We start from the raw sequence: 26,177 nt of genomic DNA on the forward strand, positions 1-26,177 counted from the left end.
TAATGGAAATATTTCCGTAATGATGTTTTCGTTATTCCTTAAGTGCTTTACTTCCACACATACTAAACTTACTAAGAGAAATATATTTGTAAGATTTCATGTCATACAGTTTCATGACGTTTTCAGGTTTCCGTGCATTTGTACTGGGTATAACAATCCCTCATTTGCAAATTCCACAGTATTAATGATATATCATTGTCGATTTTATAACCTTTATGTGTATAAATCATGGATAATTATTTTTTAAATTAGTACCGAGAAGCTGGTATTTTTGTATCAATACTGGGATTTGAATACCGGAAAACAAATGACCGGTATCCCGGAACCTTGGTATTGTAAGCCCTAGTGCCAGGCCATCCAAAAGAGTTAAGTCATTCAAAATGTTGAAGTAATGTTCCTACCACCTAATACAACTTCTTTAAAACTCATTACGTCAGAAAATCATTACAGTGGATTTTGGAAAAAATTGATTCCAAATCTATTGAAATGATGAAGGCATGGAAACGTTTTTCAGTTGTGGACTGTATTGGAATCATTATTCGAAGACGTAAACCCAATTTTTCCAACACATGTATGTTGGAAAAATGTATGGACAGAGTCAGTTCATTCAGGAAATATGGTCCAATCAGTAGAAAACAGAATTGATGAGATAGTAGAACTTGCTAAGTCGGTAGGAAGGGATGGTTTTGATGATATGACTACTGAAGACGTTCAATAATTACTGGTAGAAAAGAGGTTGGCAAAACGGAATTGGTGGAAATGGCATTGGAGGTGAACCAAATCAATTCAGAGGGTGATAGCACAGATAAAAATTCTGAAGTTCCAAATTTTATACTAAAAAGCGTAAGGCAAGGCATAAACTTAGCTGAGCAATTAGAATCTTATTTATTTTATTATTTTATTTTTTGAATGCAGATCCTTCGACTGGAAGGAACACAGTTTAAAAGGAAGCTTTAAAAATGCTTTCCTCCATACCATGCAATTTACAAAGATCTATCAAGCAAAAGCAAACAATCCCAGAATACTGATATTTTAAAGAGAGCAGAATCTAGATGCTGTAGAAGACAGTTCAGAAGGTGAAGATTTTCTGCAATAGAGAAAACGCTCTCGTTTGATTGTGCTTAGCAGCAATGATGAGGAAGAAAATTAAATGAGCATACATTATCTGGCAGATATGTATCACAATTTGTAAGATGTTTATTCAGTTATTACTATTTTTAATAAAAATTAAGTTTCAGATAGTTATAAAAAATGATGTATTTCTGTTAGCTTTTGGAACATAACCCCCTTTTTGCATCTTAGTCCCGTATAACATGGTTTTGCACTACATGAGATTTTATAGGAATCTATCTACCGTGTTATACAAGGGTTACCTGTATTAATGACCTTCTTCCATTGATCGGAAATCCTATCCATAGTTTTGTTGACGATAGCACATTGCATTCCACCTTCCTGTTTGAGAAACCTTGCCCTGCTCAAACAGTTTCAACTTCTCAAGTATCCACTGCCAAATCCTTAAATGCTGATCTCCAGTAGGACAAAGATAACTTAATTTCAATCCTTCTAAAATTCAGTTCTGTCCTATGTCTCGCAAAAAGGATTCTTCTGCTCCTATGCTTATCTCCAATGATGCTCTGATTTCTAGGCAAGATCTTGAGGATTACCCTGACTTCTAATCTCTCTTGGCATAAAGCATATTACAAATATTGCATTCTCTGTCTAAAAAACTGAGTTTTCTCTTTCGCTCTCGGCGTTACTTTTCTTCCAAACAGTTGTCGATTTTGTAGAAATCACAAATTTGGCCTACCATGGATTATTGTTTCTACATCTGGGGCGATACTCCCAAAATCATATTTCTGCCTGTCCCTCCATCCTTTAGTCTCCCCCCCCCCCCACACTACTCTAACTAAACCAACTGAGTATGCCCTAAATTTAATGTTGCACAATTTAGCCAAAGCCAAAAAATTTAATCTCACCTTCGCTTAAATTCCATTTCGGTCTTTTCTGACTTCCAGCATTCAGCCTCAATTTTGTTTCTTTTAGGCCCTTGCCACTGAAATCTTCGGAAACTAGTGGCAGGGCCTGCCAGCTTACCAAAATAATCTATCTGCTGGGTGTATCTGAACTGCCTCCTCGTGGCTAAGTGTAGGCAACGGTGCGTCCCAACTGCTTTTAGGGGCCCAACTGCTAAATGGTCAGAGAAACAACAGAACATAACACTACATGACATTACCATATCCCACACACTTTTAAATATCTGGCCTCCACAGAGTACTGTGTTTCATGAATAGAGTGCACAATGCGGAGATGGGAAAATCCCTGGTGCCGTTAGACAGCTAACACACTTTACATCAAACCTCTCTCTCAGGCTTCTAGATTCCCTTCAAAAGAGGGCAGTTAGGTTAATTAATGTCTCATCTCTAACAGAGTCTCTCCAATCTCTGTCATACATTACACTTTGTTTCTGCTGCATGCCTTTTTTATAGATAGTTCCATGGGCACTGTTCTTTTGAATTGGCTTTTATAATTCTCGCTCTCTCTCTCTCTCTCGCTCTCTCTCTCTCTCTCTCTCTCTCTCTCTCTCTCTCTCTCTCTCTCTCTCTCTCTCTCTTTCAAAACAGTCCGAACACTTGCCTCAGCCAGTCAACATCCATTTACAACGTCTATTCCCGAAAATTACAATCTACAGAAATTGAAGTGTAATGTAAACAAGTATCTTCTTTCATCTTTTCAACCTTCAACTCATGCACATTATAGGTTCTAAATAATAATAATAATAATAAAAAAAAGTACCTATACATAACAATGTCCTTGAGAATGGGGAAAAAAAAAAAAAAAAAAAAAAAAGGAAAATATTTATTTAACATAATATCTATAAGATAGCAAACTAATTATAAGGAATTGTGGGAGATGTTTCTTTATTTGGCAATTTTTTACTTTTTATTTAATTTTAATTTACTTTATTGTTCATTATTAGTTATATTTTGTAGTTTACAAAAATATACCTATGTAAATCTAAGCAGATGCCATTACAGAATTTTTAGTGCAAACCACCAGGGGTTTGCGACCCACTGGTCTAGATGATCCCGCATTGCTTCTTTAAACAATGAATCCATTATTTTTCTCAGAACAGAAGTGTTAAATGAATAGGTCTGTAATTACTTGTCACCCTTTGATCCCCATTTGTGAATTGGGGAAACGTTTGCACATCTCCAGTCCATAGGGGACCCCCCCCCCCAAGTCCAAGGATGCTGTCATAATCATGGCTAAGGGTTTGCTTACCTCCTTTGCTCCCAAGCCACACTGGGATCAAGGGTAATGAATTGGCTGACAATGCTGCCAGATCACCGCAGACTGTTAGTCCCTTATACAGACTACAGGCAGCTAATACACTCTGCATTACTCTTCCAATGGCAACAATCTTGGCATGAGCAGGTCACTAACAAGTTATATCAGATAAAGCCTGTTATTCAACATTGGCAGTCGAGTCTGCGCAGGAACCGTAGAGAGGAAGTTGTTCTATCTCGCCTCCGCATAGGACATAGTCATCTTACTCATGCATTCTTGCTGAGGGCAGATGACTCTCCTATGTGTGAGGATTATAAGGTATAAGGTATGTTTGTGTCAGACGGCGCCTGGGATTTCTCCCATCTCCGCGTATGTTCGCTGTATCGAGGACAGTACACTGTCAAGCCAGAGACTTGAAAGTGTGTGGGCCCTGTCTTTGCAGTGTGATCTGTTGTGCCCATTGTTTGTCCGGCTTATTGGCCGCCAGGCCCCTGGTGGGGCCTGACGTTGCTCATACCTTGCCACGTGGAGGCTAACCGGGTGTCCAGAATCATGACGAGTTGCTCCGGCAGGTCCTGCCACCTAGTTTCCTGGGATTTGTGTGTGAGGATTGTGATACCTTTTTAACCATTCGTCATATTTTAACCAAATGTCCACGATATAGACAGCAATGTTTTACGTATTTTAACGTTTTTAGCCATCTGACCGAGCCTTATACACTCAGTCAGGTTTTATCTGACAACGACAATGTGCCAGCTGTTTTTAGGTTTTTAAAATCAATAAACCTTTTTGCTTGTATGTAAATATATCTTTACATTAGCTTACCTTGTGCATATTTATATTTTATACATATTGATATAGTGACCCAAGCAACTACGTCACTACAATTTTTACTGTTATCCAGTATGGGATGTGGTTTTGGCACATTATAGGCCTAGTTGCTGATGTGCCATTAAAACCCAAACAAATCTCCTTTGCTGCCTCCTTTAATATAACTGGATAGATCCCATCCACCCTAGGTACCTTTCTTATGTTTAACTTCAACAATTTCTCCTCCACTTTGCTCTCGGTTAAAAAAATCATTAAGCCACCTTACAATTTGATAACCTTTTGGCATTTTGAATCCTTAATAACTCCTCATGTGCAAATGTAGATGCAAAATACTCATTCAGTTTGTCAGCTACCTGAGCAGGAACTTCAACAGTTGAACCATCAATATAATGTAGACCAATCTTATTCATCCCCTTTCTTCTAGAGTTTACATGAATAAAGAACTCTACTGTTTTTCTTTGCATCCTTTGCTAAAGATTTCTCGTAATCTGCCTTCACTTGCCTAATCTCCTTTGTGACTTTATTACAGACTAACTTATATCTGCCATAAGCTTCTGTGTTGCCCAATAATTTATATGCATTCCATGCATTTTTCTTCTCTCCCACAAGTCTTAATTCATCTGACATCCATTTAGATCTAAACCCTGAACAGTATTTCTTAGTTGGTATGAGAAGCATAGTAGCTTTCAAGATTAATTCCTTGAATGCTTCCCATTTAGAATTTTCTGTTGGTAACATCATCAGTTGGTCCCACTGTATAGAATTTAAAAAATCTCTGAGACCACTGTATCCACCTTTTACAAAAGCAAAAACCCTTCCATTTACCCCTGATCACTGTCACCTAGTGGTTCCTTTATCTGCAGATTCTTAATGCATGAATAATCACTGCTGATAATCAGATCAAAAGTATTACTTTCTCTGGTTGTTTCTTGAACACACTGCTATAGAAAAGAATCATCCAATAAATCCACAAAAGTCTTGTTAGTGCGCAATTGACCAACCCACAAGTTCCAGTCATTATCTGGGAAGTTAAAATCTCCCATTATAAGACAATCCGATTTACTGGCCCACTCTAGTTCTCTGTAAAGTTGTTTGTTGTACTCATTAGAGTCATTAGGCCTATAACACACTCCTACTCAATTTTGCTTTCCCAGTGCTTATGTCATACCAAACTGACTCAACATTGTATTGTCTACACAGTTCAACTCGATGCACTTCCTTCAATTTTTGTGTTTGTCAACTAAGAGCATAACTCCCTCCTCCCTTTCTATACACGCTGCAAATTCCAATTCTTCTTTTCTTATAATTGTGTGATGGCACGTCTCTTGTACACTATACAAGTTTTTAACCCCCGAGATATGTTAATTGATAACTGAATGCACATGAAATGTAATGCAATGCATACATACGCTTTTTTTTTTTTTTTTCTTTTCTTAATATTCAAAAATTTATCACAATTCATAAACTCCTATGAAAGAATCATTGGCCTCCATATAAGTAAGGGCTGCTGATGTGACTGCCTGCCTTCACTGTATTAACTCCTATAAAACAATGATCAAAGATCCCTTTCTTTTCTCAAGATGCTTCCTGGCAAAATCTCTAAAAGTGTTTCCTAGCTGACAGTTGTCATTTAATTGGTCATAAGTGTTGAACTTTTTTCTTCTGGTCATTAATATAGCAATTTTGATCTTTCTGGTAACTTTTGCTGTCTCTAGTGTTGTACTGTTCCAGTTTTTATTTTTCTTTGGGTAATGTATTTAATATGCCTTTTCTATTTGTCACCAAACAGATATAACAGATTATAAAAAAATTTCACAATTTTGATAATGTATGTATAAAGTAAAACTGATTACTTTTATTGAGTTCCTTTCCTAATGCAGTATTATAATTCATGACAACTACCTTTAAGTGTGTACAGGGTCATCAAGTTCAGATTAATAACCTCCATTTAATAGTTTTTTTAATCATTCATAATACCTTTTCTGACCTGTATATTTATATTAATTGAATCAATAAAGGTCCTTTAGTGAAGTACTATTTTGGCCTTGAAGTACTCTTTTATTTAATTTACAATATATAACTATCATAAAATATGGCTTTCTGTATGTAGATATGTACTGGTTTGCTCATGGTGCTGCTGAGCCTTCCAAAGAAATTGTTCAAGAAAAGAAAAATTTAGTCACAGATAAATATAAAATGGAAGATTTAGTAAATGAGATTGAGACTTGCCCTTTAAGTGATGAAGTTGTAAGGCCAAATGATGTAAATATAGAAAATATACAACTTGCAGTCCATAACAGTCAGGATCTTCACGGATCAGGTTCTTCTTTGCACATAGGTATGTCAAAATGTATAAAGACTTGGTTGTTCTGCATGATTCTACATGTGATGATGCACTAAAATATAAATATCACAAACTTTTTAATTGTGTTTCTTTAGTTCAGTAAAGTTTAATAATAAGAAATGCAAAGAATTGCAGAATTTTTAAAGATACACAAACACATATTGGTATTTGATGAAGATAATCTGTAATGGAGATATAGTACTTTTATTAAAAAAACAAGCTACACAAAGGAATTTAAATAAAATTTATTTGTATGCTACTAGTTGTGCTTTCAACAGTACAGTCAGCAAATTTCCAGATTAACACTGGGATTGAGTCAGTTTGGATTGGAGAGGGCAGAGACATTTTTGGGCTTTCTTTCTGCCTCTGGCGAAGACTCTTTGCCTCTGGCGAAGACTGTTTCTGGTTTTTCTTCCGTCAAATTGGAAGAAAACGTTCTTGGATGGTTCCCCTCCAAGTGGATTCAAAATGCCTTGCTGCATTTCAATGAAATAAAATTAGAATAAACTTGAATATTTTTAGATATAATATATTTATATACTTTTAATTTTTAAAAATCTTTTCAGGGACCAGACTTCTTTGAGAAGAGGTATATCAAAATGTATAAAGACTTTTTTTCTATATGGTTCCACCTGTTGTGATGCGGAATCTTGTAGAATAATTATTTCAGCAGTTTAAAAATTGTCTTAATCTCTTATTAGTGTCTCCAACTAATAATTTACTGTTCAACAAAAAAAAATTATTTGAATTTGTTTCCTTTCTTAAACTAGGAAAACTTTACTAATTTTGGGTTGAGAAAAATGACTATGACTTCAGAAATTTTTTATTAGCTCTAGTTTTTGAGAAACAGTACTTTTGCTGTTGTCTAAGAATATAGTAATTTCAGTTTCAGTAGTAGGCGGACTGAAAAGTAATATTAAAACAATCTCATATTTACATTTCCTTGATACATTTCCTTCTTTCCTTCAACATAAATCACAGTTGTTTTTAATTAAAACGTAAAAAAACAAGAACACAAGAAAACTGCACACGAACCGAAAGCACTTTCTGAAAATGTGGCCTATTTAGTCACAAAAACTTTTCGCTTGTATTCCACTTCTGGGGCATCTCTTGTTACTGTCCAACAGTAGTCAGCAAGCATAGAAGCATTCCATCTACCCTGATATCTTTCCATTGAAATGTCTTGGTGGAATCGCTCACTGCTCATCACTCACTACATCACAGTTATCAGGAAGACGTCCAGATGAGAGTCAAAAGTGGATTTTCAGTGATATGTTGCAGCCTAATTGATGATACTTTTCTAGAAGGTTGTTCACAGTCTCAACATAGTTTCCAGCTCTTCAGTTTCCCAGGAAGTCGTGCACAACACTTTTAAAGACTTCCCAAGCTGTGTTCTTATTACCCTGGAGGACTCGCTCAAAGTTTTCATCCTTTAAAAGTTTTTCGAATTTGTAGACCAAGAAAGATTCCTTCCTTAACCTTAGCATCACTCAACAGTATCCTTTCAGGTACTTGAAAGCTTCTCCATCCTGATTCATCCCCTTAACAAAGTTCTTCATGAGTCCCAGTTCAATGTGTAAAGGGGGAAAAAGAATTTTGCTTTGATTAACCAGAGGATTGTGCTGGACATTTTTCCCCCCAGGGTGCAGATTTTCCTTTATAGGCCAGACTTTTCTTTTGTAGTATGGGGACCTAGCTCTACTATCCCATTCACACAGGAAACAGCAGTACTTCGTGTATCCCAACTGCATGCCCAGCAGTATTGCAATCACCTTCAGGTCTCCACAGATTTGCCGTTGGTGGTCTTTGTACTTACTGCTTCCAGAATTAATTTCATATTCTCATGTCTCCTTCATGTGGACAAGGTCAAGGTGTGTTTTTTTTAATTGTGTGGTCTCCAGGGTTTCCCTATATGCTGCTGTAGCATCTGAAAAGGCAAAGGGCGGCAAGTGTATGTATGTAGGTGTGTATGTGTCTTGTTGTGTTGAGTGCCGGCACCTGGTGACTTTGCAGCCAGGGGACACCTTCTCTCCTGCCCCCTGACTCCCAACCTTGGCCACGAGGAGGCGCGCCAGGGTCACTTTCTACTGAGACCTTTACCCTTACTGGGAGCCCCAAAGTGTTTAGGGAAAGGAAGCGGGGTAAAAATTGAGAAGTATGGGGATTGGAAGGGATGGGGAGGTTGGATAGAAGATAAGGGGAAGAGATAGACCTCCTATGAAATAGAAGAGAAAAGTTTACAATAGTTTATAGAGTGAGAGAAAAAATAAATAAATAAAAAAAACAGCATGGCCTAGAGGAATTGAAGAAAGGAGCATTGCCAGGCTTCCTTGCACCATATAGCTAATAATAATAATAATGGAGCAAAACAGCTTTTAAATTTAGCTTTGATGAGTCTATGAATAGCCTCCAGTCCTGTGGGTTGTGCTCCACATTCAAAGCTGTCACCAAACCATTGACATCACAGCAGGCAGAAAAGTTGTTTTCACTATTAAAATTTGGAGTCAAAGCATTCTGCCTGCTTCTGTACATGGGCACCTTGACATTTGGTTGCAGTCCACTGTTGGAGGCTTGATCCCAGAAGCTTTGCTTTATTTTTTGATAGATCTAGGTCTCGAATTAGATCACTTAGTTCACTTTGAGTGATTCTGTGTGACTCATTCGGCGACTCAGGTTCTGGCACAAAATCAGGATCCTGTGATGTTGAAGGCCCAGGATGACCATCATTCCTCACACTGTCCCCATCTTCATCAGACTCCAAAGTGTACTCTTCTGGACGGTGAGGTACAGACAGACCATCCCCATGTGCCACTGGTTGGATAGCTGACAGGATGCTGGGGTATTCCACAGTCCACTTTCTTTTTTTTTTTTGACATGCCATGCTGAAGAGGACATCATGCAGAAATAAGTCATTTACATGAATTGAAGGCTCCAAATCATTGGGATGGCAAAAGGCATTGAATGTCCTTTGTTATTCAACCATCCACAGAGATTTACAGCACATGTGTTGCAGCAAATATGAGGTGCCAGGATTTGTCTTCATCTACTACCTTACAGCCAAAATAATAGTAGTAGGCTGTCTTCAAAGTGGAGTCATTGGCATTTCTGAGTGGAAAATGTCACATCACCCCACACACGCACACATAACAAAAATTGTCAACACTGTTAACACATTTACGTGGCATCCTGGCTTTTAATGTAATTTTTTTCTATAAACCTGGAGAAAAAAAAAAAAAAAAAAAAGAAATGAACATCACTCGCAAGGTAAATGATACACAGAAACGCAAAAAAAAAAAAAAAAAAAACCCGTGGTGTATTGGTTCCTGTTTCAGTGTTACCAACCTATTTATTCTGTAGACCAAAATTCCCTAGTATTCACCAATATTCCCCTAAATCATAAGAGGGGCTATATCATGGAACCGAGAACTAAGAGTTTTAAATGTTATGTTCGTTTTTCTCATGCTGTTATTAAGAAGAATTGACTATTTTCAAGCCAGAAACATTTTTGGTGTTGACCAGTGATATAATAGATACAGTTTTAATAATTGGAAGCAGAAAATACTTTTGAAACTTTCATTACATTTGTTGGCTATTGTTCAATTTTGACTTACAAAACCCAAAATTGAAGAAATATTTTGTCAACTTATGGATCAGAATTTTAGAGAATTCTGCTCTATAAGTTGATAAAATTGAATTTAGTGATATAGATGTAGAAAAGTAGAGGATATTATTGGAAGAAACTTATTTCACAGAGCTCACTTCTGTTGGAAACCAACTACAGAGAGCATGCATATATTCGGGGAACTTACGTGTGAAAATGTTAATATTACTGTTGAAGGCAATCCTTTAGGTTTGTTCATGTGAATAATGTCACCTAAGAATTTGTACAACTTTCAGATTGTTACTTAATCGGTGTTTCTGAGATTAGCACTCAGATTAAAACAAGGGATATAAAGAATAAAGAATTTTTTTTTTTTTTTTTTTTTTAGCATTGCTTCCTCTACAGTTATTTTTTTGTCCAGAAGGAAAATGGAATTTGATTTTCAAATACCATTGCTACATTTTTTTTTTTTTTTTTTTTATGAAAACCCCAAACACGAGAGGTATTAGAACCTATAGTACTCAGAACCATGCTTGGGTTGGAGGTTGAGAAGACGAAAGAATATATTTGTTGACATTAGACTTGAACTTCTGTAGACTGTAATTTTCAGGAAATACGTATGAAGGAAGGTTGTTCCAGAAAACAGCAGTTGAATGAATAAACGAGGAAGATGAAAAGTTGGTTCTGTGAGTTTTGAAGTTAGACAGTAAATGGATGTTGGCTGGTGTTCGTACTGTTTTGAAAGAGAGAGCGGGAATTATAGAAGCCAATTCAGAAGAACAGTGCCCATGAAGTATCTGTAGAAAAGACATGCAGCAGAAACAGTACGTCCATGAGACAGAGAATGGAGAGACTCTCTTACAGATGAGTCATTAATTTATCTAACTGCCCTCTTCTGAATGGAATCTAGAAGCCTGAGAGAGAGAGGTTTTGGAGGTACCACCCCAGATGTGGGAACAATATTCCATGGTAGAGCAGATTTGCGATTTGTACAGAGTGAACAGCTGTTTGGAAGAAAAGTAATGCTGAGAGTGAAAGAGAAAACCAAGTTTTTTAGATGCAGAGGAAGGAATATTTGTAATGTGCTTGTGCCAAGAGAGATTAGAAGTCAGGGTAATCCCAAAAGAGATATATCATTTTGCATAGAAATTGGAATGTCAAAAAAGATAAGCATAGGAGCAGAAGGATCCTTTTTGCAAGATAGAGGCTGCCTCAGCCCAGTGGTCAGGCGTGTGGGTGCATAAGTATACATGCCTTGAGTGACCTGGGTTCAAGCCTGTGACTGGCTGAATATGGTGCTGTTTCTTGTATTCTCTCTACCATGTGAACTCCTCTGACCGTGTGGTCGTCCCGGAGTATAAACAGAAAATTTATTTTCTGAGGCCGCCATAGCCAATATACGAGACAGTATACGAGAAGCAGTCGGCACCAATGAAGTCAACTATAATAAACAAGGCTACGAAATACATATCAGTTTTTACAGTACAATAATGTGTGTTTTCTTCCTTTTATGTTTTCTTTTCTTATGTGCCACCCTGGCTACTTCACAATCATACCCAGATAAAGTTTTTAATTGAACTAATTAAAAAAATATTGTAACTATTTTTCTTCTTTCTTCTGAGGATATTGTTGTTTTTGTAATTTTGGCATATGAGGGATATAGTAGCAATATTTTATTAGTCATTCCCGAGTTACGTAAAACTTTGACTTATGTAAGAAGTCCTAGAGTGTATTTCTACATATGTCAGGGATTTACTGTATTTTTGGATTAACCAGAAAATCAATTATCTGGGAATTTTTTTTACCATCTATTACAGAAAATCGAGAGTCTACTGTACATTGTACATTATTATACAGTACCGTTCTCTCTCTCTCTCTCTCTCTCTCTCTCTCTCTCTCTCTCTCTCTCTCTCTCTCTCTCTCTCTCTCTCTCTCTCTCTCTCCCCCCCCCCCCCCCCCCAAGGGATTCTGACGTTTTAGCCTAATCCTTGAGAGATGATGGAGCAATGAAAATTATACTTTCTATACACCTCAAGTGACGAAGGCACAATAGAAAAAATACCTGTACAGTACTATTATATCATGTACTGTACCTGTATATATCATGCAATGAAAAGAATTTTATTTGTTAGAAAATATCTGAGCCTATTGTGGGTATTTACTGGCTTCTCCATTCTTCGTTGTTGCTGTGATGATCCATGATGATGATGATGATACTGTACAATGCCTACGATGATGAGATGAAGTGGGGTGATGGTATAGGCATTGGGATGTTCTTCTAGGCTATTAACCTTCTGATGAGATGCCAGAAGGATCATCTTCCGAAGCTGGAGGAGACGAAGATGACGGTCGTTGGATGACCTTTTTTACAGTACAATAACGCACATGTTATTGTATTGTAAAAACTGATATGTATTTCGTAGCCTTGTTTATTATAGTTGACTTCATTGGTGCTGATTGCTTCACTGCTTCTCGATGTTGACAGCTGTGGATCGTCGATAGTGGACACTTTTTTTTTTCGACCTTTTTGAAGAACATCATGATAGGGAGTTGTTTCTTTTGCCTATTTAATTCATCAAACATATGCTGGAGAGGTTCGTTGCTTCCGTTATCAAACGGGTAACTTTAAAGCTGCGTTCCATCATAGGATCATAATTCATTATCATCTCCTTTAAGTTTTGTACCATCCAAAACACTTCGCCAAATTTTTCAAGTGTTCACTTTGCTGGTTCAACTTCAGTGTCTTCTTCCTCATGTTCTTCCTCTGTAGATGACCTAACAAAGTCTTCCAATTCCTCGTTCGTAAAAACCTCACAGTGTTCTTTGATATGGTCTACCATTTCTTCAGCTATCATATTGACCAATCCATCGCCACCAACTTCTCTTGCTGTTTGGATGATCTTGTTTACCTCTCTGTTGATTCCTGGGAAGCCTTTGAAATCATGGGCAACTTCACTCCACAAATTCTTCCAGCATGCATTCACTGTTTCTGGTTTTAATTTGTCTATTGCACCTTTGATGAATGTTATTGCATCAGCAATGGTGAATGATTTCCAGCAGTCCATGATTTCAATGTCAGGGTCGGCATCAATTGCTGCCCGAATCATCTCGAACACTTGCTGAGTGTATGGCCTTGACACACCCAATGATACCCTGGTCGGTCGAGTGGCTGAAGCAGTGGGGTCGTGCTAAGTGGCAAAAATACAACCTGGACATGAGGAAATTATTGTCTATTATTAATAAAACCTTGAGAGGCAACCCTTCCTTCTCCAAATATTTCTTCACTTCTGGGATGAAGCATTCGTGGAACCATTCAGTGAATAACACTGCCGTGACACATGCCTTGAGGTTGTATTGCCAGAAGACAGGCAAATAATTTATTTTTGTTTTTGTGTTTGAGAGCACAAGGATTCTTCACTTGGTAAACAACGCCAGGCTTTATCATATGCTTGGCCGCATTGCCACATAGTACCACCGTCAATCGGTCCTTCCATGCTTTAAAGCCTGGTGCCTGTTTTGCAGTTTTGTGGATATAGGTTCTGTCGGGCATCTTTTTCCAAAACAGCCCTCTTTCATCACAATTAAAAACTTGCTTAGGATGGTAGCCTCCATCCTCTATAATTTTGTTTAACTCTGCCGGAAATGTGGTAGCAGCTTCCTCATTGGCAGATGCAGCTTCTCTGGTAATTTTTATATTTTTCAGATTAAACCTATTTCTGAACCTATGTAACCATCAACTGCTTTGCTGTAAATGGCTTGGTTTCCTCTTCTGTCTTGTCTTTTATCCGAAAGTCCTTGTATAGCCTTAAGGCCTTTTGCTGTAACACATTGCCAACAATGGGCATCCTTTTTCTGTTCATATCTTCCCAAAAATTTAATGTTTTTTCCACCTTCACTAACACCCTGTCATGCACTGTAGCAGTTACTTTTGCAGTTTGAGGTGCAACAGAAAAACTAGCATGAATTTTGTCTTTATGCTTCATCACTTCACGAATTGAAGATTCATTCTTACCATACGACCTGGCAATCTCTGCATACGATTTTCTTTCTTTTTCAATCATATCGAGAATTTTTACTTTTTCACTAATGGGAAGCACTTCATGGCTTCTCTTAGGCTTAGAAGCACTACCAGCACCACTACTCTTGCATTTTGGGGCCATTATTACAGTAAATAAGGGCTTTCTTAAACAAAGGCACTGTGATAATGCTACAATGAATGCGATCAGCGAAAATACTAGAGCAGATTGGGGGAAAGTTTCGCATGGGACAAATGGAGATGAGTCATATACTGGGCTGGCAGACTTCACCATGTTACAGCCTGTATGTACTCGCTTGGCGGGCTGTTTGAAACTTATGAACTGTTTAATTTTTGGAATTTTCCAAAATTTTTCCTTTTTTTCCGTGGTTAACTGCGGCTAACTGAACCAGTGGATATGGAGGCATAACTGTACATATCTAGCAAGAAGTATGAATGAAGAAGCTTTTAATGCTGATTGTGGTTGGTTTGATTGCTTTAAATGCAATTTCTTGTTAGGAAGAATTTTACAGAGATTAAAAAAAAGCGAATTAAAGAATCAAAAATCAATTTTTTCTCTCTTTAAGAAAAATAAGGCTGCAGTAGCTTGAGTCCTTGCAGAAATCAGTTGGTGATTTTTTTGTTTATTTATAGCTTACATTATATGAAGTTTATACTAAGCAGAAAAAACAGTTGGTGACTTGAGATTACAAATTATGTGGGAGAGAGAGGGCAAGATGTACATAGAATGAGGAGAAGGTTGAGCTGCCACTTGTTTTTCTCCTTAATAATATTTTTATAGTTTATTAAAAGTGATACAGAACACTTGTGCATTTACACACACACACACACGCACGCACACATTTTGGCCTTATTAAGCAGCTGCCCCAGTTATGTGAAGTTTCACGTAAATAGTTAAAAATACAGTAGATCCCCACTTTACAATTGGTTCACTGTACAATCAATCAAATCACGTTACGATGCACTCTCCATAGTAAAGTACCATTCACTATACGATATGTAGTATAGTGAATACTACACATCATTATTCACTATAATGATGTGTAGTCATTGGCTAGATTCGAGATTTTTCAGTCTGTATTTAATTTAATAATAGTCTATATGGTTCCCTAGGTACTTCTGAATAGTTAGGTTTTTTTATTGGGGGGTGGGTTTTAGTAAAACAAGTGTTATCTGACAGAGTTATTGCTTTAGACAGTTTTAATTTAGACTCAGAGGGTATCTTCATTAAGGCTGTTATTGCAAAATTTTTTATGATTTAAAGCTATGTAATTATATGTAATAAAGCTAATTAATTAAATTAACTTTAATTAAAGATAATTAAAGTTTACCGTACCACAAATAAAGCATGCTTTTGACACTCTTGCAATTTTTTTTTTTAAATTAATGAGTATCTTGGGTTGATAGTATGTTTATTAATTTTTATTGTTTGTCTCTACAGGCAGAATTTACCATTATACCAATAGTGAGAAAGCACACACCCATTTCAGAAAATGTAGTACAGAGATTTTTCAGTCCCAAGTATATAAACATGCCTGCTGCAGCACTCCTATTTCAGACATTCCCTTAGTTGACTTTTATAACACTTACTGTTGCAGATGCCTGCTGTACACTGTCATCTTGGTGCTTCAATTTATCTTTGTCACAGTTATGTCTAAGGTTATTCATGTTTTATCTTTTTCAAAGTTACCGTATTTCCCCATGTATAAGACGCATCTTTTTTCAAAAAATTTGGGGTCAAAAAACTGGGTGCATCTTATACAGTGGTTGTAGATTTTTTTTACTTGCATTTCCCGCTTTTTCGTGCTTGTTGTCTTTGTGCGCATTGTTTCGCACTTGTTACCAGTATATTAGGTTACGTTTTACCACGTTCTGCCCAGAAATGGCTCAGAAAATATTTGGCGCCTCCATAGCCAGGTGGGAAGGAGCAACAGTGCGTAGCACACGCTTCTTGATTAGACCCGTATAATCAAGTCACGTGGTTCAAGCCCGTCGCCACCAAATACGGAGGATGCAGAAAGGTCAGGGAATGACCACCGCATATTCCCGGAGCAATATGGCCTTAGTTGCTAATGCTCCTAAAAACCAAACAACAAACAAAAACAGAAAAGATTTTCGTACAGTGCTGAATTCAAGTTATGAGGAGTTGTATGAATTTTATGATGAATAAAACTTGAGTTCAATAACTTTATGTAATACATTTTTTTTCAAATTTCGGGCCCCAAAATTAAGGTGCATCGTATACATGGGGAAATACGGTATATTGGGCTGGAGAATTATGTAAGCTTTTTAACTTCAACCTGTTAATAAATAAAACAGGTTGAAGTTAAAAACTCTAATAAGATGAATAGCTTTCGGATGGGGGACGTCCTTCTTCAGCTGTGACCGTTATTGCAAAAGTACAGAATGTCGTATGCGTGCTAGTGCTGTTGTGGCCATGCAAGGTGAAAAACCACATGCTACAGGTGCAGGCAATGATTAGCTGTTAGAAGTGGAGGCTTGCAGTTGTAGCTGCAATGCTTGGGTATTCTGTGAGCATTAACGTTTGTCAGCTAGGAGGATAGTTGCCTCAGTGATGGGATGGACGCGACCTTTGTTCGGGTTAAAGGAATTGCTACAACACGAGATGTGGAGTGATTCCAACTGGAGACGGTAGTGGCAGGATCATCAATAATCTCAACATTGTGGCATGGATCGACGTTGTGCTGGGTAGACCAGAAGTGCTCAGCAATTTCTGAGTGCTCCATGTCCACCAAACAGATAGACTTCTCATGCTCAGAGACCCAATTATTTAGTCTTCTGCCAGTTTCCGCAATGTAGCAACTAGTGCAGTCACAGCAGGAAATACGGTACACTAAGTCACTTTGCAGGAGGGGGGAAATCTGTGTCTTAACCTTTGAAATGAGGGACTACAGTCTTCTGCCCGGAAGTTGCAAGAACTTTATCCCGTGAGCTGGTAAGACTCTAGAAAGTTGTTGCGACAGGTTTGGGTAGTAGGGGATAAAGGCAGTTGAGACTGGGTCATCACTGTGTGTGGTCCTGGCAACATGGTCACAGGCCTGTAGGTCATACCTATCTAGGGCACTGGTAGGGTAGCCACACCTTGTCAGCTCTGTCTTCACCTTAACAATCTGTGCGGCTCTCGTCTACAGAACTGGATTGGGTCTAATAATGGGTTAGTAGGGCTTGCACTGTGCCAAGAAGATGGCTGTGTGCATGTGCTGACTGTGCTGAACAAGGGTGTCCCAGAAAGAAAGGGCATTACCCGACTCCAGTTCAATGGTGAATTGAATGAAGGGTGACAGAGTGGGGAGGTGACGCAAACGTCGGTCTCCCGACTCCCAAGGAATGATCATGACCATGACGTGGACACATCGTTCACATAGCGACACCAAAAGGCTATGGGATCCGGCAAACCCACAAATGCACGACTCCAGTTCCTCCATTGCAATGTTTGCCATGACTGAACTAGATTCTACAGTTTTATGGCCTGCGAAAGGTCCACAAGGAAGGTGTGCCCTTACAACCTGTAGTCTCCTGTTGTGGTTCCCCGATGTACGAGCTATCCAAGTTTGTTTCTAGTTTTCTACAGTGGGGAATTCTTGAACCGAGTTAACAGTCTCCATCTCAGATGATCAGGCCATGACCTCATTTGACATGGTGTCTCTCTTCACTTCAATCCCAGTCCAATTGGCCATCACATGTGCCAAAGAGCTTCTAGACAACGACCAGACCCTGAGCAGCAGATCTTCTCTAACTGTCGATGATATTTGCACTGCTCTTAGATTGTGCCTGACTGGTGGTGCTGTTATGTATGGCGAATCCATTTACCAGCAAATACACGGTACAGCCATGGGTTCACCCGTTAGTTCAGCCATGGCAAACATTGCAATGGAGGAACTGGAGAGTTGTGCATTTGTGGGTTTGCCAGATCCCATAGCCCTTTAGTGTTGCTACATGGATGATTTGGGGTCATTCCTTGGGAGTCAGGAGACTGACTTTTGTGTCACACCTCAACTCTCTGTCACTTTCCTTCAATTCACCATTGAACTGGAGTTGGGAAGTGCCCTTCCTTTCTTGGATACCCTTGTTTGGTGTGAGGGCATGCGTTTAAAGACAGTCTCTTGCAAGCTGCTGTGTGCTGGCCAATTCACCAACTAACTACCTGTCAACACATGCAGCCACAGCCATCTTCTCGGCACGGTGCAAACCCTACTAACCCACACCTGGACCCACCCTGGTTCTGTGGATGAGAGGTGCACTGAGATTGTTAAGGTGAAGGCAGATCTGGCTAGGTGCAGCTAACCTACTAGTGCCCTAGATAGGGGTGACCTACAGGCCTGTGACCACAAAGGGTCTTACTGGCACATAGGATAAAGTGCTTGCAACTTCTGGGCAGAAATTTCGTTTCCTCGTTTACCGCCACTACTGCCTCTATGTCTGGTTGGAATTGCTCCACATCTTGTGTTGCAGTGATTTCTTTAATTGCAACAGAGGAGGTCACATCCATCCCATCACTGAGGCAACCATCCTCCTAGCTGACAAACATTGGCTCTCACAGCATACCCAAGCTTTGCAGCTACAACTGCAAGCCTCCACTTCCAATAGCTAATTGTTGCCTACACTTGTAGCATGTGGTTTTCACCTCACATGACATTCTGTACTTTTGCAACAACAGTCACAACTGAAGAAGGATGTCCCCCATCCGAAAGCTATTGTGTTTATTACTTTTGTTCCTATTTTAATTGTTTCAGTTTATTAGAGTTTTTAACTTCAACCTGTTTTATTTAATCCGTTTCTTCTTGGTGACACTACGTTGTTTACATAAAATTTTTCTAGAAATTTACACATCTGCATCTGCTATTTAATTTTAAAAAGCTTACATAATTCTCCACCCCATTATAACTTTGAAAAAGATAAAACATGAATAACCTTAGACATAACTGTGACAGAAATAAATTGAAGCACCAAGATGACAGTGTATAGCAGGCATCTAGAATAGGAAGCGTTATGAAGTCAACTAAGGGCATGTCTGAAATAGGAGTGTTGCAGCAGGCATATTTATATACTTGGGACTGAAATGGGTGTATGCTTTCTCACTATTTGTACAATGGATAAACACCCTAAGCATGTCAACCTAGGAGGACAGGGGGTGGGGGAACACAGGAGTGGCACCTGCCAATCACTGCCTTCTTCCTGACATTTAGCCAAAGTATGGAGAGGTACCCAAGATCTGAATTTTTATCTTACTTTTTTCCAAAATTGAAATGCGCAGGAAGATGCCTATTGTGAATGTGGGTGTTGAACACATACTTCATATCACTCACTCACTCTCTCACTCTCTCACTCACTCACTCACTCACTCACTCACTCTCTCTCTCTCTCTCTCTCTCTCTCTCTCTCTCTCTCTCTCTCTCTCTCACTCACTCACTCACTTATAGAGCGACACCCCCACGAGAATGGGTCAAGTAGTTGTCATATCCAAAAGGAATTATGTTGATAGTTTAGAAAAACAGAAAAATCAAACATAAACATTCTCACTCACTCACTTATAGAGCGACACCCCCACGAGAATGGGTCAAGTAGTTGTCATATCCAAAAGGAATTATGTTGATAGTTTAGAAAATCAGCAAAAAACAGAAAAATCAAACATAAACATTTAATGTAATTCTATTACAGTATAGCATAATGTAATTCAGAGTGTGTACTACAGTATTAAACAAAAAAATGAACATTGATTATATAGTGTAGTAGCACATAATTTATAAATTATGTATGCACTGTAATTGTGCAGTATCACTTATGTATAGCATCTGTTGTATATTTGTACATATTCTATATATCAAGGCCTTTTTATAGACAGTTGAAATGCACTGCTTCAGTGACAGTACACATTTTGAAAATAAAATTATGATGGCACATGATTGATTAATTCACTTAGGCTGCAATTTAAAAAAAAAAAATTACAGGTTGTAATGCATGATGAGTATACTTCAAAGAAACCTTTTGCTCAGTAGGTTCTTCCTCTGCTTCATCACTACAAATTTCAGGTTCTGTTACATCTGCAATCTGAAACACTCATGTTATCATTCACTTTGGTGTAGTCTTAAAAAAAAAAAAAAAAAACACGTTTCCCTCTAAGGCAATGATGCACATGTTATCACTATTATCAGATTGTTCTTCCTGATTAGTAGAGGAAGAAGCATGCTAAACTTCATTTGTTGTATCATGCAAGGCAAACGCCTCGACTGGATTGAATAAGCTGAATGTTAATGACATTCTTCCACTTGCTGAGATTATACACACGAGGGGCATAAATTCAAGTTGAGGAAGGATGGTTGCAGCAGGCATTTCCAAGCTATTTAGACATGCGGAGCCTCTCATCAGAAGGAAAAAAAATTCCGAAGCCTGTGTGAAAAAAAAAAAAAAAAATCACAAAATTAGAAATAGTCGGTCACTGGCACCAGATCTTTACATATAAAGTGGATTCCTGTTATTTTAGCCACCGGTTAATCAGGGCAGCCATTTATTTGGTGCAAATCTTAAAAAACAGAACCCAATCGAGAAAATAGCCAGGGTTTACTTCGCTTAATTGGAACAAAATGCCGTTTAATTGGGGCAGGAGACCGCAGCACTGAAGATCACCCTACGATTGTCTCCGACGGTACCACGTGGTTCGGTTGAAATTCTGGAGGTCACAACCATAAAACAATTAGCAGTCACCTGTTTATTGGGCTTTTGTGTTAGTGAAATCTATCATAAACTGATAATAAACTCGATCTTATTGAATTTGCGCTAATACCGACAGCTGGAATTCTGTGGGTTATTATGGTAAAATGTGTTTACACTTCTATGGAATCTTCAATCATATAAAAAAAATAATTTTCAGAATCTGCCCTTCATTCCTATTTTTAAAGCTTCGTAATTTGTTACTCCATTCTCACTTGCGCGTATCGTGTTACTTGCAATTTGTGTGTCAAGTTCTTTGTTATTGATTGCTTATCTTTTTACTATTTTAAATTTTAACTCCCCACAAATGACAGTGAACAGAAATGTCAACTAGTTTAGTTAGTATGTACATATTACAGTACGTATTAATTCTTTCGAATTTCACGTATCATTTAATTTTTTAATTGGTAAGGTAATAAAGGGTAAATTTGTACTTAATATATCTTTACTTTTATAGCCTGTGGATAATATTCCTCCTATTTTCGCTAATTAGAATCGCGGTTTAATTGAATTAAAATTCAATTCACAAACGTGATCACAATGACCGGCGCTTATTACACATCGTATAGTGAATGGTACTTTACAGTGGTGACTCCATCATAACGTGATTTGATTGTACAGTGAACCAATTGTAAAGGGGGGGGGGCATTGTATTTTTAACTATTTACGTGAAACTTCGGATAATTGGGGCAGCTGCTTAATCGGGCCAACATGCACTAGTCCCGATGTGTCCCAAATAACCGGAATCGACTGTATAACATGCTCACTGACAGCTCAAGGTCACTCAGAAAAGGCCAAATTTACTTTTTACTTTTATGCACAGCATATTCTTATTCAATTTTATAGTTTTAGAAAAAATATTAACATTCTTAAATTTCCTTGTGGAACCCCAGATAATTATGGCAGAGCCCAAGGGCTCCGTGGAGCATAGTTTGAAAAACCTTGGGTTGCAGGATAGATGTGTGGAAGTTTGACTTCTGCCAGTGGGTGGTTGATTGTTGGAATAGGCTTCCATCTGTTGTGGAAGTGAATGGGTTGAATAAATTCAAGGGAGAGCTAGACAAATTCTTGGAAGGTATGGATGGGTTGTACTTTTTTTTTTTGGATGATGTGATATGATCTTGCTTTCTTGCATCATTTGCCATTAGTACTACTACAAATCCAGCATGTTTCAAGCAATTCTCTCACCTTTACGCCAACCTCATACTATGCTGAAACACAAATACATTGCCTGCAGCATACCTATTTCACATTGTTTTGTTTTCGAGACAGCACAATTCTGTTTAATAAATAGCATTCATCAATGATAGCATTCATCAGTTTTTTAAAGCACTGGTTGAAGAACTGATGTCATATTAGGTGGCAGGTATTCAATAGTGATTGCATGTTGGCTATCCACTTGGCAGTGAGGTAGTTATCCATACACTGCAATATTTTGCCATTCTCCCTTCTCATCTTGCGATCTAAGTCTCTAATCCATTATTTGTAAATTTTTGATGACATCCAAGTCTTTTAGTTTGCTTGATACATAGTAGGCAGCGTCCTCAAACCTTTAAAGCATTGGGGCTTTTCTCTATTTAAAACAAATTCAAATGTATGACCATATCGAACTGCTCCCCGTATAGTTATCATAAGTGACTCAATTAATTTGGGAGGCACAATATGGTCTAAGCAGCTTTTGCACCAAACAAAAAGTCCAGTTTCATCAGCATTGAAGATGTTATTCTAGTCATATGTCAATAAAACCTTTTTTAAATGATTCTCCTTTCATTCTTTTGTAGCTTTAGTGTTGATGACTGCACTTTCGCTGCACACTTTTTGAAAGATAGTTCACGACAATTATTAAATTTGTTCAAAATATAAGAAATTTAAGAATTTTTTTAGATTTCTGAGGCATCCATTAGAATACTTAAAAATCTTCAATATTCTTCTAATTTCTCAAACAATTCAGCTTTAGTTTTTAAAAGATTTCCGTTTATGGGATTTTTTTTTTTTTTTTTTGGCCACACATTATTTTTAGCCGTTCCATGAGTATCTTTTCAAGATCTGGATATTTTCTTTGCCTTTTGTGCTCTGATCCTATTTGATGCAGCAGATTTATCTAAACTTTGTCTATTTTTTCATTTTTTCAGAATGAATAGTGTACTCTTGATATTACTAAACAGTTTAGCAATACTAAACTGTTTAGTAATATCGGTATTAATGCACAACATATCTGCAGCTTGTAAAATTTTAACTTGTCTGTGATTAGCAAAATTACTTGCTTTGTAGGAGCCATACTGATAAACCAACAGTCTCTACATACTGTATAGTGAATTGAACTTGAAGATAGAAGAATTGAAGATAATATTGTTATGCCAGTAAGCATGGGAAATCATATGTAGAATTTCTCATGGTCAGCCTACAAGCTTGGTATTAGCTTTAATATTCTTTCACTTTGAAATGTGAATATTGTAATAAAAAAGTTACAAACAAGATGGTGAAAATTTTAGGGTCATTATAACAAATTTGTTTGCCTTTCATGATCATAATGAATGTAAAATGGCATTAGGTTTATGGGAAATTAGCCGGGACCTACAATATAGTTATTATAACATTCTGGGATGTTGAAAAGAGGGTTGCTATAAAGAGCTAGCTTTGACTTTATTAGTATTAATTAAACCAAATGACACAAGGAAGCAGGCTTGTACAGCATCAGCAAAAAGGGGGAGAAAACACTACCCCACCTCATCTTTCTGTCCTCTCTGATAATTTGTCTAATTTTTCTTAAACTTATTTATAATACCAACTTCCACAACATCAGATAGAAGTTTGTCCCAACACTCTAATCACTCTCTGGCTGACAGCAAATATTAACACATCTATCTGTAGCCATCCCTTCTCAACTTAAATTTATGTTCTTTTATGTGTGTTGACCAAGAAAGTGTAAGGATGCCATTGGCATTGAGTAAACTGAATGCTTTCCATCTAGAGCTTTCAATCAGTTCCCCTGCAAGTGCATACTTTTCAGGTGCCAATTTGCATACTGAACTATTTCTTGCTAACAATTCCCTTTTGTGTCTTTGATTAATCTTGTTCCTGCATTCATTCCAGCAGAATTACATCCTTCTTAAAACGAGGCTTCCAGACCTGGTAGTAGCTCAGATTTATTCCAAAATGTTTTGCATTGGTTAGTTTTCTTCATAACAGTTGATCTATATAGCAGTTCTCATTCAAACAGAATAAAACTGTCAAGGTTACAAATTTAAACTTTATTTCTTAACTTTTATCTGGGATCTGTCTCTTCACCATCCTTTAAAAATTTGGAAAAGCTCATCATATATGTGTTAACGGATCATTTTCTTTGCTAGATTAGAATATTCATTATGTCTAATTTGTATAATGCTTGGCAATATCATGACTTTTCATTGTTACTTTTTTTTTTTTTTGACATTAGTTCAGAATTTGATGCTATGCAAATCCAACAATTGTGCGAGTCTTACATTTATTGAAGGATTATTATAATTTTTCCAGTGCAGTCTTTTTAATTGTGCAGTTGATAATGACACAGACAAATTTATCTTTTATCACATCCCGGTTTATAAAAAAAATAATAATAAAAAAAAATTTGAAAGAGGATTGTGTTCCACAAGGTTTGATTCTTGTTTACCATTCTGTTTTTTTTTCAGCAATCTTGCCTTTCCTTGTAACTAATATTACATTTTCTGCTTATGCAAATGATTTGTACTACTTGTGATCAAAAAGTTGACAAATGACAAAACTTATTGACAATTTGGATGAATCTCTTTCGAAGTAGTCTCCTTGGAACTGTATACATTGATTCTGCAGCTTCTGGAAAGATTTGTGATGGGCTTCTTCTGTAATTGTTAATAATTACTGTGTAATGTTCTGAATAATATCTTCAGTCATTGCAAATCTGTGACCTTTGAAGGGGGCTTTAAGTTTGAGAAATAAAAAAAAAAAAAAAAAAAAAAAAAATCAATGGAAGCAAAATCTGGTGAGTCTAGTACCTTGGGAATTTCTTGAATGGAAGGTGCTGAGTGGCTTGGGTGCTGTGATGATGCAAGCACCAGTTCCCTGAAGCTCACTTTTTTTGCCCACTTTCTCTGAACAGCATCACACAATCACCATTGAACTGTTTTCTAGTATTCCTGGTTTACTGTTTGTTAATACAGGAAAAATTCATAATGAACACTGCGCTCTAAGTCAAAAATATGATAAGCGTGTCCTTTACATCTGATCAAGATTGTTTTGCTTTTTTGGGCCCAGGAGAAGATGGAGTCTTCTATTGAGAGGACTGGGCCTTTGTTTCTGGGTCATAGCTATATACCTGCAATTTGGTCAGTTAATGGTGAAAGAAATAGATGTGGGTCAGCAGTGCTTTTCAGCCAAATATGTTGCATCCTCACTGATTATTAGTGAGGATGTGAGGCATATACTTGGCTGAAAAGCTTCACATTCCCAAATCTTGTGGTAAAATTAATTGTACATCCCATAAGAAATACCACTTTCACCAGCAACTTCGTGGATAGTTAAATATTGGTCAGATCACAACATTGATTTCTGAAGTTGAAGGGTGGCCAGAGTGAGGATAATTTTTGACAAACAAGAAATTCTCTTTAAACTTTGCAAACCATTTAAAAGCCTTTGAATGACATGTAGCATCCTCCCTAAAAGCTGTTTTTAACATTTTTTGTTTCTGTTGTATTTTTCCCTAATAAAATATGTAAAACTTTATTTCAAATTAAAATCACCCATTTTAAATGCAACGAAGCACACAACACATCTGTTTAGTGTATGGTAATTCAGACTGACTCCAGCTAAATGAGTGATTCATCCATTATTGTATCTAAATGAGTTAGTAAACAAATCACAATTTGTTACAGCACTGCAATATCAAGAGGCATAATGAGTACTCAAAAGTTTTTGTTTGCTCCTTGTATTCTACCAAAAAACTTAGATTAAATGATGTAAGATCAAGTGTTGGTCAGTCATGGCTTCAACTTAAGATTAATGATTAATCTAGTTATTTTAATTTATATGGTTTGCATATTAACTGAACTTTCAGGTGTGTTTCGTTACTTCTAGCTGTGGGATCCTTGAAATTTAAATTGTATAGTTGTTTACAATTTTTGTAGAATTCAAAAATTCTGTGCAGTAGGAAGTACTTTTTTTTTTACTGTTTGCTAGGAAGTGTCCTTAAACTCACCTGAAATGCAGGCATCTGTATAATCACCTGAATTTATTGCTAGGCAGCCATAGATAAGAGTTTTGAATTTCAGTAAAATTATTTTGTAAGTGTATTTTTAGTTAATATTGATAAATGCCTTAGTACCACCAGACACTGT

General features: G+C 37.3%; 1 protein-coding gene across 6 annotated transcripts in view; it reads left to right on the top strand.

Moving 5' to 3' along the window:
* Positions 1 to 26,177, top strand: part of LOC150081387 (uncharacterized) — a 325,542-nt gene that overhangs the window by 115,555 nt on the left and 183,810 nt on the right. For 5 of the 6 annotated variants that reach the window (XM_090379754.1, XM_090379758.1, XM_090379759.1 and 2 more), the window contains exon 3: positions 6,230 to 6,457. The exons of the other annotated variant lie outside the window; for it this stretch is intronic. In XM_090379754.1, coding sequence (XP_090235880.1) covers positions 6,230 to 6,457 — 228 coding nt within the window. The remainder of the gene's footprint in view (positions 1 to 6,229; positions 6,458 to 26,177) is intronic. 6 annotated transcript variants of the gene reach the window in all.

Source organism: Mastigoproctus giganteus, chromosome 8 (genome assembly GCF_048544385.1).
Source record: "Mastigoproctus giganteus isolate SK-2022 chromosome 8, ASM4854438v1, whole genome shotgun sequence".
NCBI classification, from domain to species: domain Eukaryota; kingdom Metazoa; phylum Arthropoda; class Arachnida; order Uropygi; family Thelyphonidae; genus Mastigoproctus; species Mastigoproctus giganteus.